General features: G+C 47.1%; 1 protein-coding gene across 1 annotated transcript in view; it reads left to right on the top strand.

Moving 5' to 3' along the window:
* The window catches only part of ANO2 (anoctamin 2), a 319,432-nt gene that overhangs the window by 235,766 nt on the left and 65,847 nt on the right, over window positions 1–17,819 (top strand). The window contains exon 14 of the mRNA XM_071210134.1: window positions 8,912–9,107. Coding sequence (XP_071066235.1) covers window positions 8,912–9,107 — 196 coding nt within the window. The remainder of the gene's footprint in view (window positions 1–8,911; window positions 9,108–17,819) is intronic.

The raw sequence follows: 17,819 nt of genomic DNA, 5'->3' as shown, positions 1-17,819 counted from the left end.
AATTCTAGGTGTGTTTTAATGTGAAAGGCAACACATAGGAAAAAATATTTTTATGAACTTGGTGTAAGGAAGGACTCATTAAAAAAAAGATACAGAGAGGACAAACGTAACAGAAGTTTAGTTCATTTGATTATATATTAAAATTAAGAGTTGGCGGCAGACTTGGCCCAGTGGTTAGGGCATCCGTCTACCACATGGGAGGTCCACGGTTCAAACCCCGGGCCTCCTTGACCCATATGGAGCTGGCCCATGCACAGTGCTGATGTGTGCAAGGAGTGCCCTGCCATGCAGGGTTGTCCCCCGCATAGGGGAGCCCTACACGCAAGCAGTGTGCCCTGTAAGGAGAGCTGCCCAGCGTGAAAGAAAGTGCAGCCTGCCCAGGAATGGTGCCACACACACGGAGAGCTGAAACAACAAGATGATGCAACAAAAAGAAACACAGTTTCCCGTGCCATTGACAACAGAAGTGGACAAAGAAGATGCAGCAAATAGACACAGAGAACTGACAACCGGGGTGGGGGGGGGAGAGAAATAAATAAATAAATAAATCTTTGAAAAATAAATAAATAAAATCAAGAGTTTATGTTCTTAAAAAAAACATGATAAAGACTGTGGGAAGGCAAGTTGTCTGAGTGATATAATATATTTGCAACACCTGCAACTTACAAAGGATTTTTATCAAAATATATAAAGAACTAAAAACCAATAAGAAAAGGCAGACAACCCAATAAAAAATAGGCAAAAGACTTGAAAGGCACTTCTCACAAGTGAAAATGCAAGTGGCCCATAAAGCTATGAAAGCGATCACAATATCATTAGTAATCAGGGGAATTTTAGCTTAAGCCAGAATGAAATACCATTATATACTCAACAGATAGCCTATAATTAATACCAAGTGTTGACAAATATGTAGATTAAAAGAAATTCTCATACAGTGTTAGTGGGAATGTAAAATGAAAAAAAAAACCACAAACACTGCAAACAATTTGGTATTGTCTAGTAAAACTGAAAATATGTGTACTCTGGGATCCAGAAATTCCACTCCTGGGTGTATGTCTGAGAGAATTCTGTGCACACTTATCCCCAAATATCCCCAAATGCAAGAATGTCCATGGCAGCATTATTTATGCAACCCCAAACTGGAAACCATCTAAATGGATCTTACCACTGGAATGGATAAATACTTTGAGGTATATTTATACAATTAGCTTCTACAGGGTCATGAAAATGAACAAACTATAGCTATACACAATAACATGGGTGAAAAAAGAAAGAATAATTTATACATTTTTGATTCCATTCTTTATGAAGTTCAGAAAAAGACATCACTAACTCTTTGTGTTTAAGGATGCATATTAAGTGGTAAAACTTTAAAGATAAGCAAGGAAATTATCATAAAATTAAAAACAATGATTATACCGAAGGGGGCCGTGTATGTATGGGGGCAGATGGCATTCAGAGGGCTTGGCCATGTTGACCTGGGCTACACTGCTGTTTGCTCTATTCATTCAACTGTGAGTATGTTTTCAAATGAATTTTTCTGTATGTTCACAATAAAATAAGAAATCACGTACACAGTTTTTAAATCTATTATCTGTCCATATCATATTATATTATTAAATAGTTTGGTCAGGGAATTCCTTGTTAAGGAGATGGCACTTTCACCAGAATCTGGAAGAGGTGAAGGAACAAGTCTTTGTCAAGGGGAACTTTGCAGGCAGAAAGAATAGTGAGTGAAAAGGTTTTGAGGTGCTGGGGTGGCTGGTGCCTGGTGCCTGGTTTGTCTGAGGAAAAGGAGCAGATACAGTGTGGCTGGAGCTGAGTGTGCCAGAGGGAGGGAGAATTGGAGGAGGTCAAGGTAGAGAGGTGCTGGTGAGTCGGTTGGGAGGACCTAAGAGGCCACTGAAAGTCCCTTGGTGAGATAATTACCCCCAGTAGGAGTTCTGTAGACTCACGGGGACATGAGCTGACCTACACTTCAAAGGGATCGTTCTGGCTGCAATGGTGAGGAGATGCTAGTAGGAAAGAAGGGGTGGCAAGAGGGAGATGAAGGGGAAGACTACTGCAGTCACACAAGGTGAGTCATGGTGGTGGCCTGGGCCAGGGTGATGGTGAAAAGTGGTCAGATGCTGGTTCTAGTTTAAAGATGAACCTGAGGGAATTTGTTCATGTGGGTAAACCAGATAGAAGTAAATGGTAACTCTAAGGCTTTTAGCCAAAGCAACCGAATTGCTGCAGGGATCACTTACTCAGATGGGAGGAATTCTGGAGTCGTCTCCATGATGAATATGAATCCAGAGTTCTGGGGCGAGGCACAGGCTGGAGACCTCCTCAGATGTGCAAGGCATTTAAAGCCACAAGATTGTGTGAGATCAGCAAAGGAGTGCAGACAGAGAGAAAAAGTCAAGGACTGAGTCCTGAGACACTCCAGTGTTAAAGACTGGGAAGATGAGAAGGAACCAGAAAAAAAAAAAAGAGTTGGCGATTCTGGAAATCAGGGAAGTATTTCAAGTGGGGAGAGCAATCCTGTTGGATGCTGCCAATAGGGCAGGTAAGGTGAGGACTGAAAACAGAAGCCTCTCTACTATTTGAGAGAAGAACTTCTGTCCTCCTCCTCACCATCATCATCAACAATAAATAGATCACTGGACCACCCACCATTGGACAAACACTGAAAACCAGGTCCATGATTCAGCTGCCAAAGTTCTAAGTATTTGTTTTTTTATTTCCTTGGAGACCTCCTAAAATGAGACTAGAGAGTCGGAATTTTTTACATTGTTTATAAATAACGTGATTATCTCTTCCCTTTTCATCCCATTCTCAACCCCAACTCACTCCAAATCTTGAATTGCAAGGTTTTCATAAGATCCAAGAACTGATTGATACATCTCACTATGTCTGGTCTCCCCAACTATAACTGGCAAGTACAGGGAACTGGAGTGTGTGAGCTAGGGACTGGGAGCAGCATGGTAGGACTGGAATGGAGCCCCCTTTAAGTGAGTGACTGTGCATAGAGGGGGACTAGATTATGCCTGGTTTAAGCCAGTTGACTTGGGGTAATTTTTAATAGCACCCATTTTTACTCTCAAAAGTATTCCAGGTTGGACAATAAATTATATGTCTCCCCTGCCTATTAGATTTCTAAAAATCTGTATTTTTTACTAACTTTTCCCCATTTTTTTCCACTATAAAGAAAAGCCCAGTCTTCTAAAGGAAAGGGCTGCCATTGGCATTACCTTGAACATGGTATGGAGCCCAGGCAGTCAATGCCAGGACCGCAGGCATTAGGAGGGTTTTAGGGGAGCCAAGATGCTTGTGAAGATGGGGCTATTCTTTCCAGTATCATGAGAGCAAAGAAATAGCCCAGAGCTGTGTTTGCCTGCCCTACATGTGATAGAGGCCAGCATGGACCCAAATGTACTTCCTGTCCCATCTCCAATCCAGTGCGCTGAGCTGAAGTTTCTTTCCTCTTTGAAGTATCCCTCTTGCTGTGTTCTTTTTATAAGGGAGGAGATTATCAGAAGTCTGTGCTTCCTCTAGGGTTCGGTGGCTGCTCTTTCTTCCCATGCCCAAGACAGTAAGTTACTTACCCTTGTGTACTGGGAATCAGCCATCAGAAATCCCCTTCCATCTGCCCCTCCCACCCCAGATTCCAGAAGCTGTCTTAGCCTCGCCTATAGACCACAACTATGGACACCCACCACCATCCCCTACCCCTTCTCCTCTCATGATCTTCTGTAACAGGGATCCTTCCCAGTTCTCGTTTGTCTAAAGCATCGTTTGTGACATGAAAGCACAGAGGAGTAGGCTCCTGGAATGCTTGCACGTCCTCTGACCTCTGATGTCCTGGAGTAAAGCAGATTACATTCCTGAGCTCTGTCCTCTCCTTTTCTGGAGCGATCTGGGTCTCAGGAAATTCCCACTTCCTGCTTGACAGGCAGATTGGCACAAGGTGCAGTATGTAGACCACCTGGCTTCTCCACATTCGTTTCCTTGCTAACTCATCAGACCTCGTGCTTGATTATTCCTAAATATCTACTCCTGTCCAGAGCTCTCCCTTGCACAGCAGACCTGCCTAGCCAGCTGCCTGTTTCTTTGCTCCACTTGGATGTCTACAGGCATCCCCAACTGAGCTCCTTATCTTCCCTCCAAACTCACTCCTCCCTTGGTCTTACCTGTCTCAGTTGATGGTCACTGGATCCTTCCAGGTCTTGTAGCCAAAAATCTGGGTGTCACCCTTGACTCCTCTCCTTTTCTATTTCACTCCAATCCATTAGCAAGCCCTATTGCCTCTACCTTCAAGAATATCCAGAATCTAACCACCTCTCACCATCTCCACTGCTCCCACCTTCTCCAAGCCACCCTCATCTCCACCTGGATTATGGCAGTAGCCTCCTGACTCACCTCCCTGCTTTTACACTGGCCCCTACGGATCACAGCATGGTGATCTATTTAAAACCCAAATGGAATCATGCCACCCTTCCACCCCATGAGGTGTAGAAGCCAATACCCTTACCCGACAGGGCTTCCACCACCTCTCTCCCACCCTGATTCTCCAGCTTCTCAGTCTCTCCTTGCTCATACTGCTTCAGCCACACTGGCCTTTGCACTTGGCATTCCCTGTGTCTGAACATTTGATTCCCTTCTGATTTCTTCTGTCACCTTTTCAGCTAGGCCTTTCACGCTCATCCTCTTTAATAAGTCTACTCCCCATTTCCCTCTTTAGCCTTCTTTGTCACCACAGTTCCTATCACATACAATATACTAAGTATTTTACCTATTTATTAATAATTTCCTGTCTCTCTCCCTTCACTAGAATGCCAACTTCATAAGGACAGGAGTTTTTGTTTTGTTCACTGCTACATCCCTGACACTAGAACCGTGACTGGCACATAATAGGTTCTCTGTCAGAGACAATTCTTTATGGCAATGATCACGGTCTTAGGGTGTGTGTTTTAGTTGAGCTACTATCATGCCCTAGACTGGGTACCATCCCACTCATTCAGAAGAGGTTGCTTGTGCCTTGTGCATTTCTACTTGCTCCTCCTCTCTTTCTTGCTAACTTCTTCCCCATCTATATTCTTTGCTCCAAGCCTTTCCCATAGAAAATAGCCCTAAAGCTTGCCCTGTTCTCTGCTCAAAACCTACCAGAAGATAGGTTTTGAATATTAAGGCCTGTGGCTATATCTGGCTGTTACTAGAGCCATCGTTGTGCATGTGATGGTTTCTCAGCAATGTTTATCAGAGTGCAAGTCCTGGAGGGACTTGTCTCTCCTTCCTGTCTCTCTCTAATTGTGTCAAATAGGACTTTGGACCCTGTAGTCTGTCTTTTTTCTAAGATTTATTTTATTTTATTTATTTCTCTCCCCTTCCCCTCCCCCACCCCAGTTGTCTGTTCTCTGTGTCTATTTGCTGCGTGTTGTTCTTTTTGTCCGCTTTTCTGTTGTAGTCAGTGGCACGGGAATCTGTGTTTCTTTTTGTTGCGTCATCTTGCTGCGTCAGCTCTCTGTGTGTGCCGCGACATTCCTGGGCAGGCTGCACTTTCTTTCGCACTGGGCAGCTCTCCTTAGGGGGCACACTCCTTGCATGTGGGGCTCCCCTATGCGGGGGGCACCCCTCCATGGCACGACACTCCTTGCGCACGTCAGCACTGCATGTGGGCCAGCTCCACACAGGTCAAGGAGGCCTGGGGTTTGAACCTTGGACCTCCCATGTGGTAGATGGACGCCCTAACTGCTGGGCCAAGTCTGCTTCCTTGTAGTCTGTCTTATATTGCAGTTTGGTTGCCACGGAAGTAAGTCTATGGTATTCAAACACCAAACACGGTGGGGGTCATGATACCTTGATGATGCATGGGGGAGCTAGACATCCTAGAGCTGGGTGCTGGCAAGTCTTTACCAAGTTAGTGCCACATGTATGCATGGGGCACAAAATGGAGCATAAGATCAGTCCTCACTTTTGGCCTCACTGGGGACCACCAATCACACACACACATACCCAATTCAGTGGTTTACACAAGTGGTCAGTAAATATTTGTTGGACTTAATATTACAAAATTAAAAATATAGCCACAAGTGGTAAAAACAGTTCTGGATTTAGTGCCAGAAGACCTGGGTTCTAATGCCAAAGTGGGGAAAGTGGACTTTGGAGCCATACAGTAGACTTCAAATCCTGGATCTGCAAAGTATACCTAGTTACCATGAGCGAAATCATTAAACTCTGGAAGACTCAGTTTGCTCATCTACAAAATGCGTATATTGCTTGGTTTTTGTAAAAATTAGTGCTAGTGAAGATGTGCATTAGAATGACAGAGAAGACACAAATGAGTCTGCTGTTGATGATACTGTCACCATTATGATGCCACTCTGCCATGTCTCCTCCAGACTTGAACCAACTACATTGTTGCCTCTTTGGACCTCAATTTCCTTATCTCTAAGACAAATCACTGGGGTGGATGATCCCTATATGTGAAAATTCTTTGATTCCTACCATGACCCCGGAGACTAGGTTTGAAGTCCATGCCCTGTGACCATGAGCAGATCACTTAATTTTTCCGAGCATGCTTCCTCATCTGCAAAATGGACATGAGGCAGAATTGGTATTCTCCAAGTTCTTCCAGCTTGAAAATTCTGTTGACTATTGAGTACTTGTGGGAAGCACCAAAAGAGAGCTTCAGTACCTATGGTGGGTTAGAAAATCAAGAACAGAGGAGATAAGATTGCAAAGAATGGCACAGAGGGCTGGGAGGGTTGTGTAGGAAGTGGGATGGGGAGGAAAGGAGGATGAGCAAAAGGGTTTTGCTAAGTGAGTAGAGCAGTGCTACTTGAGCCTGAATGAGAATCTTGTTAAAATCAGATTCTGACTCCGTAGGTCTGGAGTTGGTGCTAGAGATAATGCATCCTCACAGGTGCCTTGTTGAAGCAGCCAGTCCATGGACCACACTTTGAGTAGCAAGGCAAAGTGTTCCTTCTCCTTTGGTTTGGCAGCTGGAACTCTGACAGGAGAATAGAAGTGGATCTCCTCCCAGCTCCTTCCTCTGTGCCCCACTCCCAAGGCCCCAAGGCAAAGGATGTTTTTGCCATATTGTTTTTTTTGCCCAGTTATTCCCCCAACCCCAACTCTCACATCCTCTCTCTCTCTCTCTCTCTCTCTCTCTCTCTCTCTCTCTCTCTCTCTCTCTCTCTCTCTCTCACACACACACACACACACACACACACACACTCCTCAAGGCCTGGCCTCCAGGCCTCATCCATGCTTCCATCACTGGCCTTCACTGCGAAAGTGATTTTGGGGGAAAAGAATCTCACACCACGTTTTCCAGGCCCTTACTGTCTGGCGGTGACAGTCCCAGAGGAACGGGAAGTGAAAACGTCTACATCGTTGCAGAATGCTGATGTCATGCCCAGGTTTTCCTACTTACGTGGCAGTCAGGCCTCCTCGGTCCTGGAGGCTGGTGTGGCTGAGCTCCCCTCCCCCACTCTGCACTGACGCCGGGCCTCCCACGCAGTGTTTTTCTCATCTAACCTCCCCTCTACCCTGACACACACATATCCACCCTCCACCTGGAGAAAGCTGCCTTCCGGCCTCCCTTTCCGTGGGCTTCTTTTTCACACCCTGGCTCGCTGAGCAAATGCTAGTACGTGTAAAGCACAGCCCCAGGCCTCAGGCTCCCCAAGCACTCCCCGGAGGTCTGAAGATGTCTGTACCTGGACACATCTGTACCCCATTCACAGCCACTGGAGTGTCATTCACGCTGCTTGGGATGCACTGCCCAAGCCTGAGCCCCCTCCCTTCTCTCCCCTCCCCACACCCCCTCCTCTCCACTCCCTTCTTTTCCCCTCTCCTTTGGGGAATTTTCAGTCCAGGACAGTTGGTTTTCTTACAGGGAACCCATCCACCTGCCCTTTTCTCTCCTCATGTTTTCCATTTATCTCTCTTCAGTCAGCCTCCACCCCACAGGGAATTCAGGGTACAGGGAAGCAAGCAGCTCTGGGGTGGTCAGGGAATACTTTGAAGGGGAAGTGAGATTTAAACTGGGCCTTCCATGAGAAGAAATAAGGAGCTGTTGAATGAAGTGTTTGAGCTGAAAAGCGATGAAGTTAGAGTTTGGTAGGATGGGGGAGGAAAAGCCCAAAGGAAAAATATGGGAGGGAAATCATGAGTAAGACTTTCAGACTCTCAATCCTCAGGCTAACAAAGATCACTCCAAGATTTGTCTACTAGGCTACTTGAAATGGAGGACTTGTATTTCTCATTCAGTACCTAAGTCTCTTGTCACTGTGTTCAAAGGGAAGCTTATCAATCTCTTGTCCTCTAGGGTCCCCCTTTCCTTTTCCTAGAACCTAAGAAAAGTAAGAGACTCTTCCTGACCAGCCCTCCAGTACATCTTCCCCTACATCCCCTATTTCTCCTCCTCTCCCCCTTACAACCACGGAAGGTCATTTCCATGAAGCACGAGGATGTTATGAGAAGAACATGCCAGAGTAAACTTCTTGGAGGGGGTAGGGGGAGGATGGGGAACTGCTGGGTGTATGACTTGCTCAGAGCAAAATTCTAATTTATTTTGGTCAAGTAAGTCTTTCTTAGGCCTCCTTCTCCTCCGAGTTCCTTCAACACCTATTAAATGCATTAGCGTTTAATAATCATTCCCCAGTATTACTTACTATGGTCTGATAGCAGTTCCTCTTATCTCCACAATGGAGGGAAAGCTCTGGAATGAAAGCACTCCCTTCCTGTGTGTTTGTGCACTTTTGCATTTCAGAGGGTTTGCCCTTCTTTTGGGGCCCACCGATGGTCTCCTGATGAATACCACCCCATGCAGCAAGTGCTAATGACTTCCTCTTGACTGAGCAAATACTAGGCAACCAATAATTGCCCACTGACATGTGCTCTCTCTGTCTTTCCTGAACAGATTGCCCTGACGTTCTCCATCGTCTTTGGGGTGATTGTGTATCGAATCACAACTGCAGCTGCTCTGTCTCTCAACAAGGCCACGCGCTCCAATGTCCGGGTGACGGTGACTGCCACAGCGGTCATCATCAACCTCGTGGTCATCCTCATCCTGGATGAGATCTACGGTGCCGTGGCCAAGTGGCTCACTAAAATTGGTATGAGCTTGTCCTGGGCCCTTTTGAACGTGGCCAATTCAATGAGTGCAAGGTTTTTTGTGATCATGACCCAAAATGAAAAAAAGAGAGGAGAATGGGATGCTTTGCCTAGTGCAGTTTAACGGGAAGGGAGGGTTTACAGTGGCTGTGTACTTGCAAGGTCTGCCAAGGGCCTCCTTTTCAGGCCGGAATCCTTTTTGTAACAATCTTCACCAACAGCCCTGGTCCCTGTGAGGTCCTCTTTTGCTGGGGAACCCATTACCCCTAGGAATAATCCATGGCATCTATTCTTTCTAGCCTAACCCAGAAGTAAGACAGATCCAACACTTCCTGTTAAAATTCTGAGTATTTTGACTGTTCAAGTTTCTCAGCAGCATTTATATAGTTTAGAAAAGCCTCTTGACACTTGAGCCCAAGAAGGTCTTATCTAATCCCATATTGCCAGGGGCCCCAGAAAATCCACACATTCCCCATGCAGGAACAGACTTCAAAGAAGCAGATCAGACTTCCCAAGCTTCCAGCCTGTGAAAAAAATGCCGAGGCCTCAATATGCAGACATGTCATTTGAGCTGCAACCTGCTGTTGCCCAAGCACCACTTCTTGGCAGTTGTGCTTGTTGGATAGGGGGAGGGCTGAGAAGCAGGGCCCTTTCTTCATCTTGCTTATTCTGGGTGGCCTGGATGTGCCCCTTCCCCTCTTGGAATTTCAGTTTCTGGACCTACGGATAGAGTCCTCAGAGGGGAGGTGAATTAATGATGTGATGTCTTTAACTCACTGACCAGCTAGAGGCTAGACACGTGATGGGCTAAACCCCTTCTCAAGAGAGCCTTCCAGTGGGGAGCAGAGAAGTCCAGAGAACCTTCACTAATTCCAGTTACTCTTTCACTGTCTTGCTCCAGCTTGGCCCTACCCTTACTCTATGCATGGGGCATTTACCTTTGACTTTGATGTTGATATGGGCAGTATACCATCTGCAGTGGTGGTTATGCTCTCTTTAGGCCATGTGCATATTTGTGTAATCTATGTCACTTCATAAGCTTCTTGAAAAAAACAAGCAGTGTCTTCTGTGATGTGTGGGATTCAATGGAAGCACTTAGGAGGAGCTCCCAGCACTCTTGTGGGTTCTGGGAGCCTTCCAAGATATAAGAGACAAGTGGTAGTCAGGCAGGCACGTGTGTGGGAGGAGGGAGAGGGCAAGCAGAGAGAAGGTTCCTGGCAGAGGAAACAGAATGAGAAACACTGTGCTGCAGGGGGTAGTTCAGATCCATCAGGATCAGGAAAGACATACAGAGAATGGGCCCATGAGCAAGGCTTGGATTGACGGACAGAAATTTGGTTCTAAATGCCAGAGAAGCCCAGCTCAGTGGAGTGGAAGACAGAAAGCATGAAGCATATCCTCAACACCCAAGAAGCCCAACTTGGTAAATGCTTCAGAGTCCATGGCATGTCCAGGGCACAGTGTGTGGTGGGGACCTGGGCTCAGAGAGAGTTGGTTGGCACCTGTTGTTGAGGCAGAAGTCCTTGAAGGCAGGCCAAGGACCCCGTGCTTATTTTCGTAGATATAGAAAAATTTTTGGTGAAGTTCAAAGGGACACCCAGTAAACTGTCTTTCCTTGCCTGAGTCCTGAGCCAGCTGACAAATTAGACAAAGGCAGAGGTAGAGAAAAGCCAAGATATTCCCTTAAAAACAAAAAGGACCACAGTGGAACAAGTGGCTGAGTAGGAGAGTCAGCTAGACTTCCTTAGACCAAATACCAGGCAACTTTGCCACCCCATTGCAGGAGCCGTCTTACAGCTTAGGGGAGTAAAGAACACCTGCTTGCTCTAGGCCCTTGGTTTCCTCAAGGAAGGGTGAATTGGGGGTAGGGGTAGGTGAGGAATGCCAATTTACTTTCCAGACTCATCAGTGAGATAAACTCTTCCCCTAGTCTTACCAAAGAGGAGAAACGTGTGAAGTGAGGGAATACACCAGGTCATTTCAACTAATTGTACTCCAGTCACATGGAAGAACCACCAGGAGTGAATGGAAGTGTCCTATGTCCCTCCCTCCCACCTCAGCACCACTGTGGAGTTTTGGAAGTGGGTGATCTGACAGGAACTCTATGTTTGCAAGATTGCTCAGGCAGGGATATAGGATGCCATAGAGTCGGGCCGACTAGATCTGATGCAAAGGAAGTTGAGTGAGTGGACAGGAAGTAAGGAAGGAAAGATAATGTAGCCAGTGATAATGTAGAAAGTTCTTTTCGCTGTCCATTGTGTTACTTTATTTTACTTTTCTTGCCTGGATCTAGGCTTTCATTGTTGAGTGATCAACAATGGAAAATTCATTAACTAGTGTTCAGTGAGCATGTCATGTGCAAGGCTGAGGGGATTCTCCTTGGATAGGGCCAAAAAAAAAAAAAATGGTTTCCATGTTACAAAACCGTGACCACTGCTCCTTATAACTCTCCTTCCTTCACCTAAAAAGTTCAGCTTGCTCTAGGCAGTTGAACCCAGGCCCAGTACTCCATGAGGAGGCCTGTGCACTGAGGAGATAAAAGTCTGACAAATACCTTTTGTTCTTTGTGGGAGTGATACTCAGAGTTTTTAAACTTAAAAAAAAATCTGTTTTCCCATTTCATCTTTGCCAGAACTACGTGTGGTCAGCAATATTATATCCTCATTTTGCTAAGGTTCAAGCTCAGATTTTTCCTTTCAAATGCAAATATGGTTTGTGCCATTTTGATGTCCATCTCTTACTCTCTGAGCTGGAGTGGTGTGTTGGCTCTCCAGGAATCCTTGTATGCACTGTCCTGGGTGGTTGCTTTCATCTGTCTCAAATTGTTTGTTTCCAGAGGGTTCAGAGAGGTATTGTGGGTTAGTGGAAGGACCACTGAACTCAAGTTCTAGACCTGGCTCCATCTCTCCCCAGCCCAGCTGTGTGGCATTAGGCAAACAGAATTTCTCTGGACAGAGCTTCTTCCATCCTTCCTTCGTCATTTTCATCTTTCCTCTCCTATGACATGGCTATCTGTCTGGACTGTTTTCCCCACCTCCTGACTGCTCCTGCTCTTGTCTTCAGCCTTGTTCCATGGGCTCTATTTCAGGAACCCCCAGCCAGTAAATCTTTTCTAAAGCATCTCTTCGAGGCTACCCAGCTGATTCTCACTCTTGTCCTCTACCCCATTCCGTTCAACTTGCCATCATCCCAGACCACCTTGTGTGTTCCTGCTTGCTTGAGCTGCTGTAACCCCTTCAATGGCCTTGTAGAGACTCTCTTTAAAGGCCCACTCGAGGCCTCCCTCCTATATGAAGCCTTTTGTGAACACTCAACACCCAGTGATTTCTCTCCCCCTCCTGATATCCCCTGGCATAGATCATGTCTTCATCTGTTCATCCATCCAAAGAAATGCCTCCATTGTGCCAGGTACAATTCTAGGGACACAGCAGTAAAAAAGAGAGACAGGGCTCCTGCTCTCATTGGACTTACACAATAAACCACCCACAAGGTAATTTCATAGGCAGTGGGCAAATAAGAAAGGAAAACAGGGTAATGTGATGGAGAGAGGCTGAGGTTTGAGGATTGTGCAACTCTGGTCAGGAGAGCCAATCAGAGGTGGTGATATCTGGCTGAGACCTGAATGATAAGAAACTGATCATACAGAGATTGGGAGGAAGGACTTTAGGAAGAGGGATTGGTGAGGACAAAGGCTGTGAGATGGGGGTAATTGACACCACTCATTGGATGTTTATGATGCACTGTCTTTTATTATTGCTGATATTTTTAGGTGGCTTTCCCAGTATTAGAGTAGTCTAAAATCTGGGTTCATAACATAAAGTTGTTGGCCCTTTTTTTTTCTTCTTCTTCTTCTTCTCCTTGCTCAGACTATGTATCTAGTGTGAATTGTCAGGGTCTCTGCTTTGCACAGTTCCTCAAGGACCCAGACCAAAGGAGGCCTCTGTGGACACCAGGTCAGGGAAAGAGAGCTGGCAGGTCATAGAGAAACTGTGAAATGCTTCAGGCTGTCATCCATCACTTCTGCTCTCAGCTCACTGGCCAGAACCAGCCTAATCATAAGAGACCGGGAAATGTGAGAAGCACATGATAGTCTTTCCATGATCCAGAAAGTTCTCTGCCACTGGCTCCAACCAGGCTAGGAAGTCCAGGAGAACAGGGACTCTTGTCAACTGTTTCTTTTTATCTCCCAAACAGCACCTGGCTCATAGTAGAGTCTTAGCACACACTTATTAATGCAATTATTGGTGATGTGTTCATTCATTCAAACATTTTCTGAAGAATGCCTGTAGGCTGTATCTTGTAAGCCACTTCAGTGGTTATCATTCATGTAGTCATCGTTTTGATTCTGCCTGCCGACACAAGGATTTGAGGCAATATTGAGATAAATAAAGTGAATGTAAAGTTGTCAAAGATGCAACAAAGATATTAGAGGATTTGAAGTTTCCTTAATGGCCAAGAACATACTTGCTCACGGAGGTAGTCACCAGGCAGAGATGACTTACAGACTTGCCAGCTGACGTCTGACTTGAGGGTCCCCCAAGGTCTCCATGGTACATAATGCTGTGAATACTACTACCTAATGGAGTGGGGATTCTGCCAGGATAGAGGTGTCCTTTGTCATCCTCATATGAAGTTTGATACCTGGCTGGCTTCTTGCCTCCATATCGGAAGTCCATTCATGCCACAAACACTTATAACAAAAGGGAGAATTTGTTAAATGCCCTTAGAGTGATGGACTCAGCGGTGGTAGATAAAGATAGTCATTGTCTCCCTGGCTGCCATAATGATAATGGTATTGGGCTTGGATCTAGGGCGTGTGGTAATTGGGAGGCTCTGCACTGGTGAGGCAGGGACTGAGCTGAAATCTGGGCGGTGGGGAAGGATTGCCAGAGAAATGCAGGAAGCTTGGGGCCTGGTCCTTGGGGAGGCTGGCAGGCCAAGGCGCAGTGTACTCAATGTGTAGCCAGGTTCAGCAGCCCTCCATACTCGATGTGTGCATTAGAGGGTGGCATTCTAATGGTACAAGGACTGTCTAACACCCAATGATCTGCTCATTCCTGGATGGGTTACAGGCATTAGCTACAGAGAGAGGATCCAGTCCTTGGGAGACGAAGCATGAGAGAGCTGGGCAGGTAGGTAGTCAGGGCCTTAGATAGGGCGGTGAGGGTCTGAGGGAAGGTAGCAAGGGCATCCAAGCAAGGTGTGCCTCCTCCGGGCTCAGGGGTCAGGGATGTTCTCTGTGGTCGGGGTAGTGGGCTTTGCGCCCCTACATTGGGAGCAGGATGTCTAGTGCCCCTGAAATCTTATCATGACTGCCATGGACATGGGCCAGGCTTGGCCCGTAAGTGGCTCTGGTCCCTACTCTAGCTTTGGGGAATTCTTCTCGTTGGAGGCAGCAGGAAGGAGGCAGGACTGACCCCAGGTTTCTAGGCTGAATAATCTCCATGCCATGGGCTTGCCCTTATCAGCATCACTCTCAGCTCCAGCTCCTCCTCTTTCTCTCCTTTTTATAACCATGTGCCCAGTGCTGAGCTGTGTGTGGGGCTGTGCTATTCATCCTTCTCTCCCACCATCAAACCAAATTATAGGTTTGGGCTAGTCATGGTACTTTAGAGGGTAGAGCTGAATCACATTCCCCAATCCTTATGAAAATGGCTGTCTGTGAGTTGTTTGAACATTGCTGGCAGCCCACTCTGGAGTCTCACTGCCCCAGGTGCTACTGGAGTGGGGGCAGGGAAGCAAACAAAGGAGGGTCCTTAAAGGGCCAGGTTTTACTGAGCCCCACCCTGTCCCAGGTGCTGTTGGGCATTGCACGCACATTGGCTTACATGATCTTTGTGACAATGCTGGGGACAGGCCATCGCCTCCATCTCACTTAAGAGAAGCTGCCTGTGTGGCTCTTTTTCCTTAACACAAGATGTCCCAGGGCACTGTCACTTTGGGATAGGCTGCTAGGAGCACCATGGGACGCATGTCCCCTTCTCTGGGGGTAAGAGTTACTTTCCTGACTCTAAGCGAGGGTTCTCTTGTGCGAAGAAGCTCCCTGGGGCCAGCCGGGGATCTTGGGAATGCCAGTAGCATCGGCAGTCTCCCATTCCAGGGCGCTCAGCTCCCGTAGGCAGTGCTGGCTGTGTAATTGCACAGCTGGCTGGCCTCTCCGAGGGTGACTCCCTCCCCTTGGCACAACAAGGCGACAACATCACACTGGAAGCGAAGGCAGTCCCCCACCCCCCTTCTATGGCCCCTGCACATGGAGGGTAGACCAGATGGTTGGGCTGTCAGAAAACATTGCTGTCTGTAAAGGTTTGATCTTCCCTGGGGGTTAGGTGGGGAGAGGAGCAGGCGCCAGTGCCTTCTGACTCAGACGCCCAGGTTCAGGTTCCCCATTTCTCCCTCTGCCCCGAGCGGTGCCAGGGCTGGTGCCCAGTGAAATGTGCACTTGGGCACCACCTCCTCTGGTCCTGTCGCCATCATTATGTATTGCTGTCTGGATCACTGGGGACACCAGTTAGAAGGAGTGCCTCCTCCAAAACGCAGCTTCCGCAGCTGGCATCCTTGTGCTGGCCATGCTGTTTCCATATGATTAGGCTCGGGCTCCGGGGACTCCCAGTCCTCTGCCGGCCCCCCGGGACTAACACAGGCTTTCACACTGATTATTTTCCAAGGCAGTTTACAGCTGGGTCATTTGCACTCATATTTTTTCATGACACAACACACTGGAGGTTTAACACAGAAGAAAGGGGGTGGGTAATGGCTCTGCATGGGAACTCCGTCTGCTTGTCCTTTCTGGCCAGTTGTGGAGTCTGGCCTGGGTTGGAAATCTAGCCCAGCAGGTCAGGAGCCGGTGAAGCCCTCAGGTGCCCTCTCGTCAACCTGCGGAGGCTTTAGGGAGAGGTGGAATTTCAGGAGCACATGACTGATGTATGAGGGGTTGTGTTGTCTGTTTACTGGCACTCTTTCTACATGGGCTGTCCACCTTTACAGCCCTTTAGCAGTTGAAATCTAATGGCCCTGGGTTTGGAATTTTACGAAGTTCATGGCCGAGTTATGTTCCCCTAGAGCTCAGATCCAGGCTACTGCAGAGGTCTTTGTCTTGTGAGGATGTCCTGCCTGGTGGCCTGAGAAACAGATTGGGCCTGCCTGTCCTGTAGACACCACCCCACCCCAAGTTGACTCCAGGAGTACCAGGACTGAGATTCCTCCGTTGCAGGAGTCTCTGTCACAGGCAGGTGAGGCTCCCTGTGTTGGCCGTGGAAGGAGATCCAGAGGTCAAACTGGAGCTCCAGGAATTCCCCCATTTTCTCCCTCACTGTGAGGGGGCTTCTGGGAAGCCTCCATAGAAGGCTCAGCAATGCACACCACATGGCCACAGGGCATCTCCCAAGTGCAGGCACCAGTTGATTTAATGGTCTATCAAGTGCATTTGGATTGTTTATTGGCAGTGCCCCTTATTTATGGTGGCTCATGGCCCCAAACAGCACAGACAGAAAGCTGTTTTCAGAATAAAACCAATAAATAATAACCAGGCCCTTGATTTCTCAGTTTGGAGGAAGGGAGCCACTCATTTCCAGTTGGAGGAAAGAGCTCTGAAAGGAGCAGGTTCTCTTTCCAGATATCTTTGAGGAAATTCCTGCAGGGATCAGAAGATCTGAGTACAAACAGTTCAAAGGGAAGTATTAAAGAAAATCAAAGACACATGCCCCCCCCACCTCATCGTTAATCCTCTCCTAGCCACCTTTACAAGATCAGTTTTTCAAATTTTCAGACACTCAGATCTGATTACTCATTTTTAGGTGTTATTGTTGTTGTTTAATTTTTTTTACACCCAAGACATTTAAAGGCAAGAGACAAAATGCTGTTAAGTTGTAGCTAAATTGGATGCTTGAGGCACACTGTACTGAAGCTCAATTTCCTATTAAAAATTTCCCTTCCTCCTTCCTTGCCTCTTCCTCCCTTCTTTCCTTCCCTCCCTTCCTCTCTTCCCCTCTCCCTCCCTCTCCTCCACCTCCTTCTCTTCTTCTTCTTCCTCTCTCCTCCTCCTCCTAACTCTGACACTGATGGCTCTCATTTATTTGTACAGCAGGTGTGACAGGTGCTTCAGGCAGCCTCTGTCCTTGTCCCCTAGAGGTAGGACTCAGTCCTTCAGCACATCCCCCCAGAGCAAATCCAGGATTCTCCAAACATGGGGACGGAAAGCAGGTTTTAATGGTCTTTGCTGCAGATTCTGTGGATTCAGAGGAGGGGCTCACACTGCTAACTGCACAGCAGCAGTTGATGGCTCTTTTCACTGGGCTTGGCTTCTACCCAATCCCCCCCCCACCTGCCACTCACATCTGCAGCTTCCCCACTCCCTGCTCCCCTCCCCCTCTCCCATCACACTGACCCCAGCCCTTTCTGGGTCCTGCATCTAATTCCAACCACCTACCTCTTGTTTTAGGTAGGGATGTTGAACTCTTTTGACTACTCCTCTATCTACACCACAAAGGTCTATTTTAGGATTGGTCCTCATTGGAAAGTGCTGGATTACTACTAAACAATACATGTGCTTTTACTCTTCTAAATAATGTTTCTTTTCCCTGTCATTCATTCATTTACTCATTCATTCATTCATTCATTCATTCATTCAATGGGCATTGTGGAGTACATCTGGCAAAGCTGTGATCTGCCTCGAAGATGCATTTCTCTGACCTTGTCCATTGTAAAAAATCCATCAA

Source organism: Dasypus novemcinctus, chromosome 20, assembly GCF_030445035.2.
Source record: "Dasypus novemcinctus isolate mDasNov1 chromosome 20, mDasNov1.1.hap2, whole genome shotgun sequence".
NCBI classification, from domain to species: Eukaryota; Metazoa; Chordata; class Mammalia; order Cingulata; family Dasypodidae; genus Dasypus; species Dasypus novemcinctus.
The sequence above is the reverse complement of the archived record's forward strand: the minus strand, read 5'-3'. Positions and strand labels throughout refer to the sequence as shown.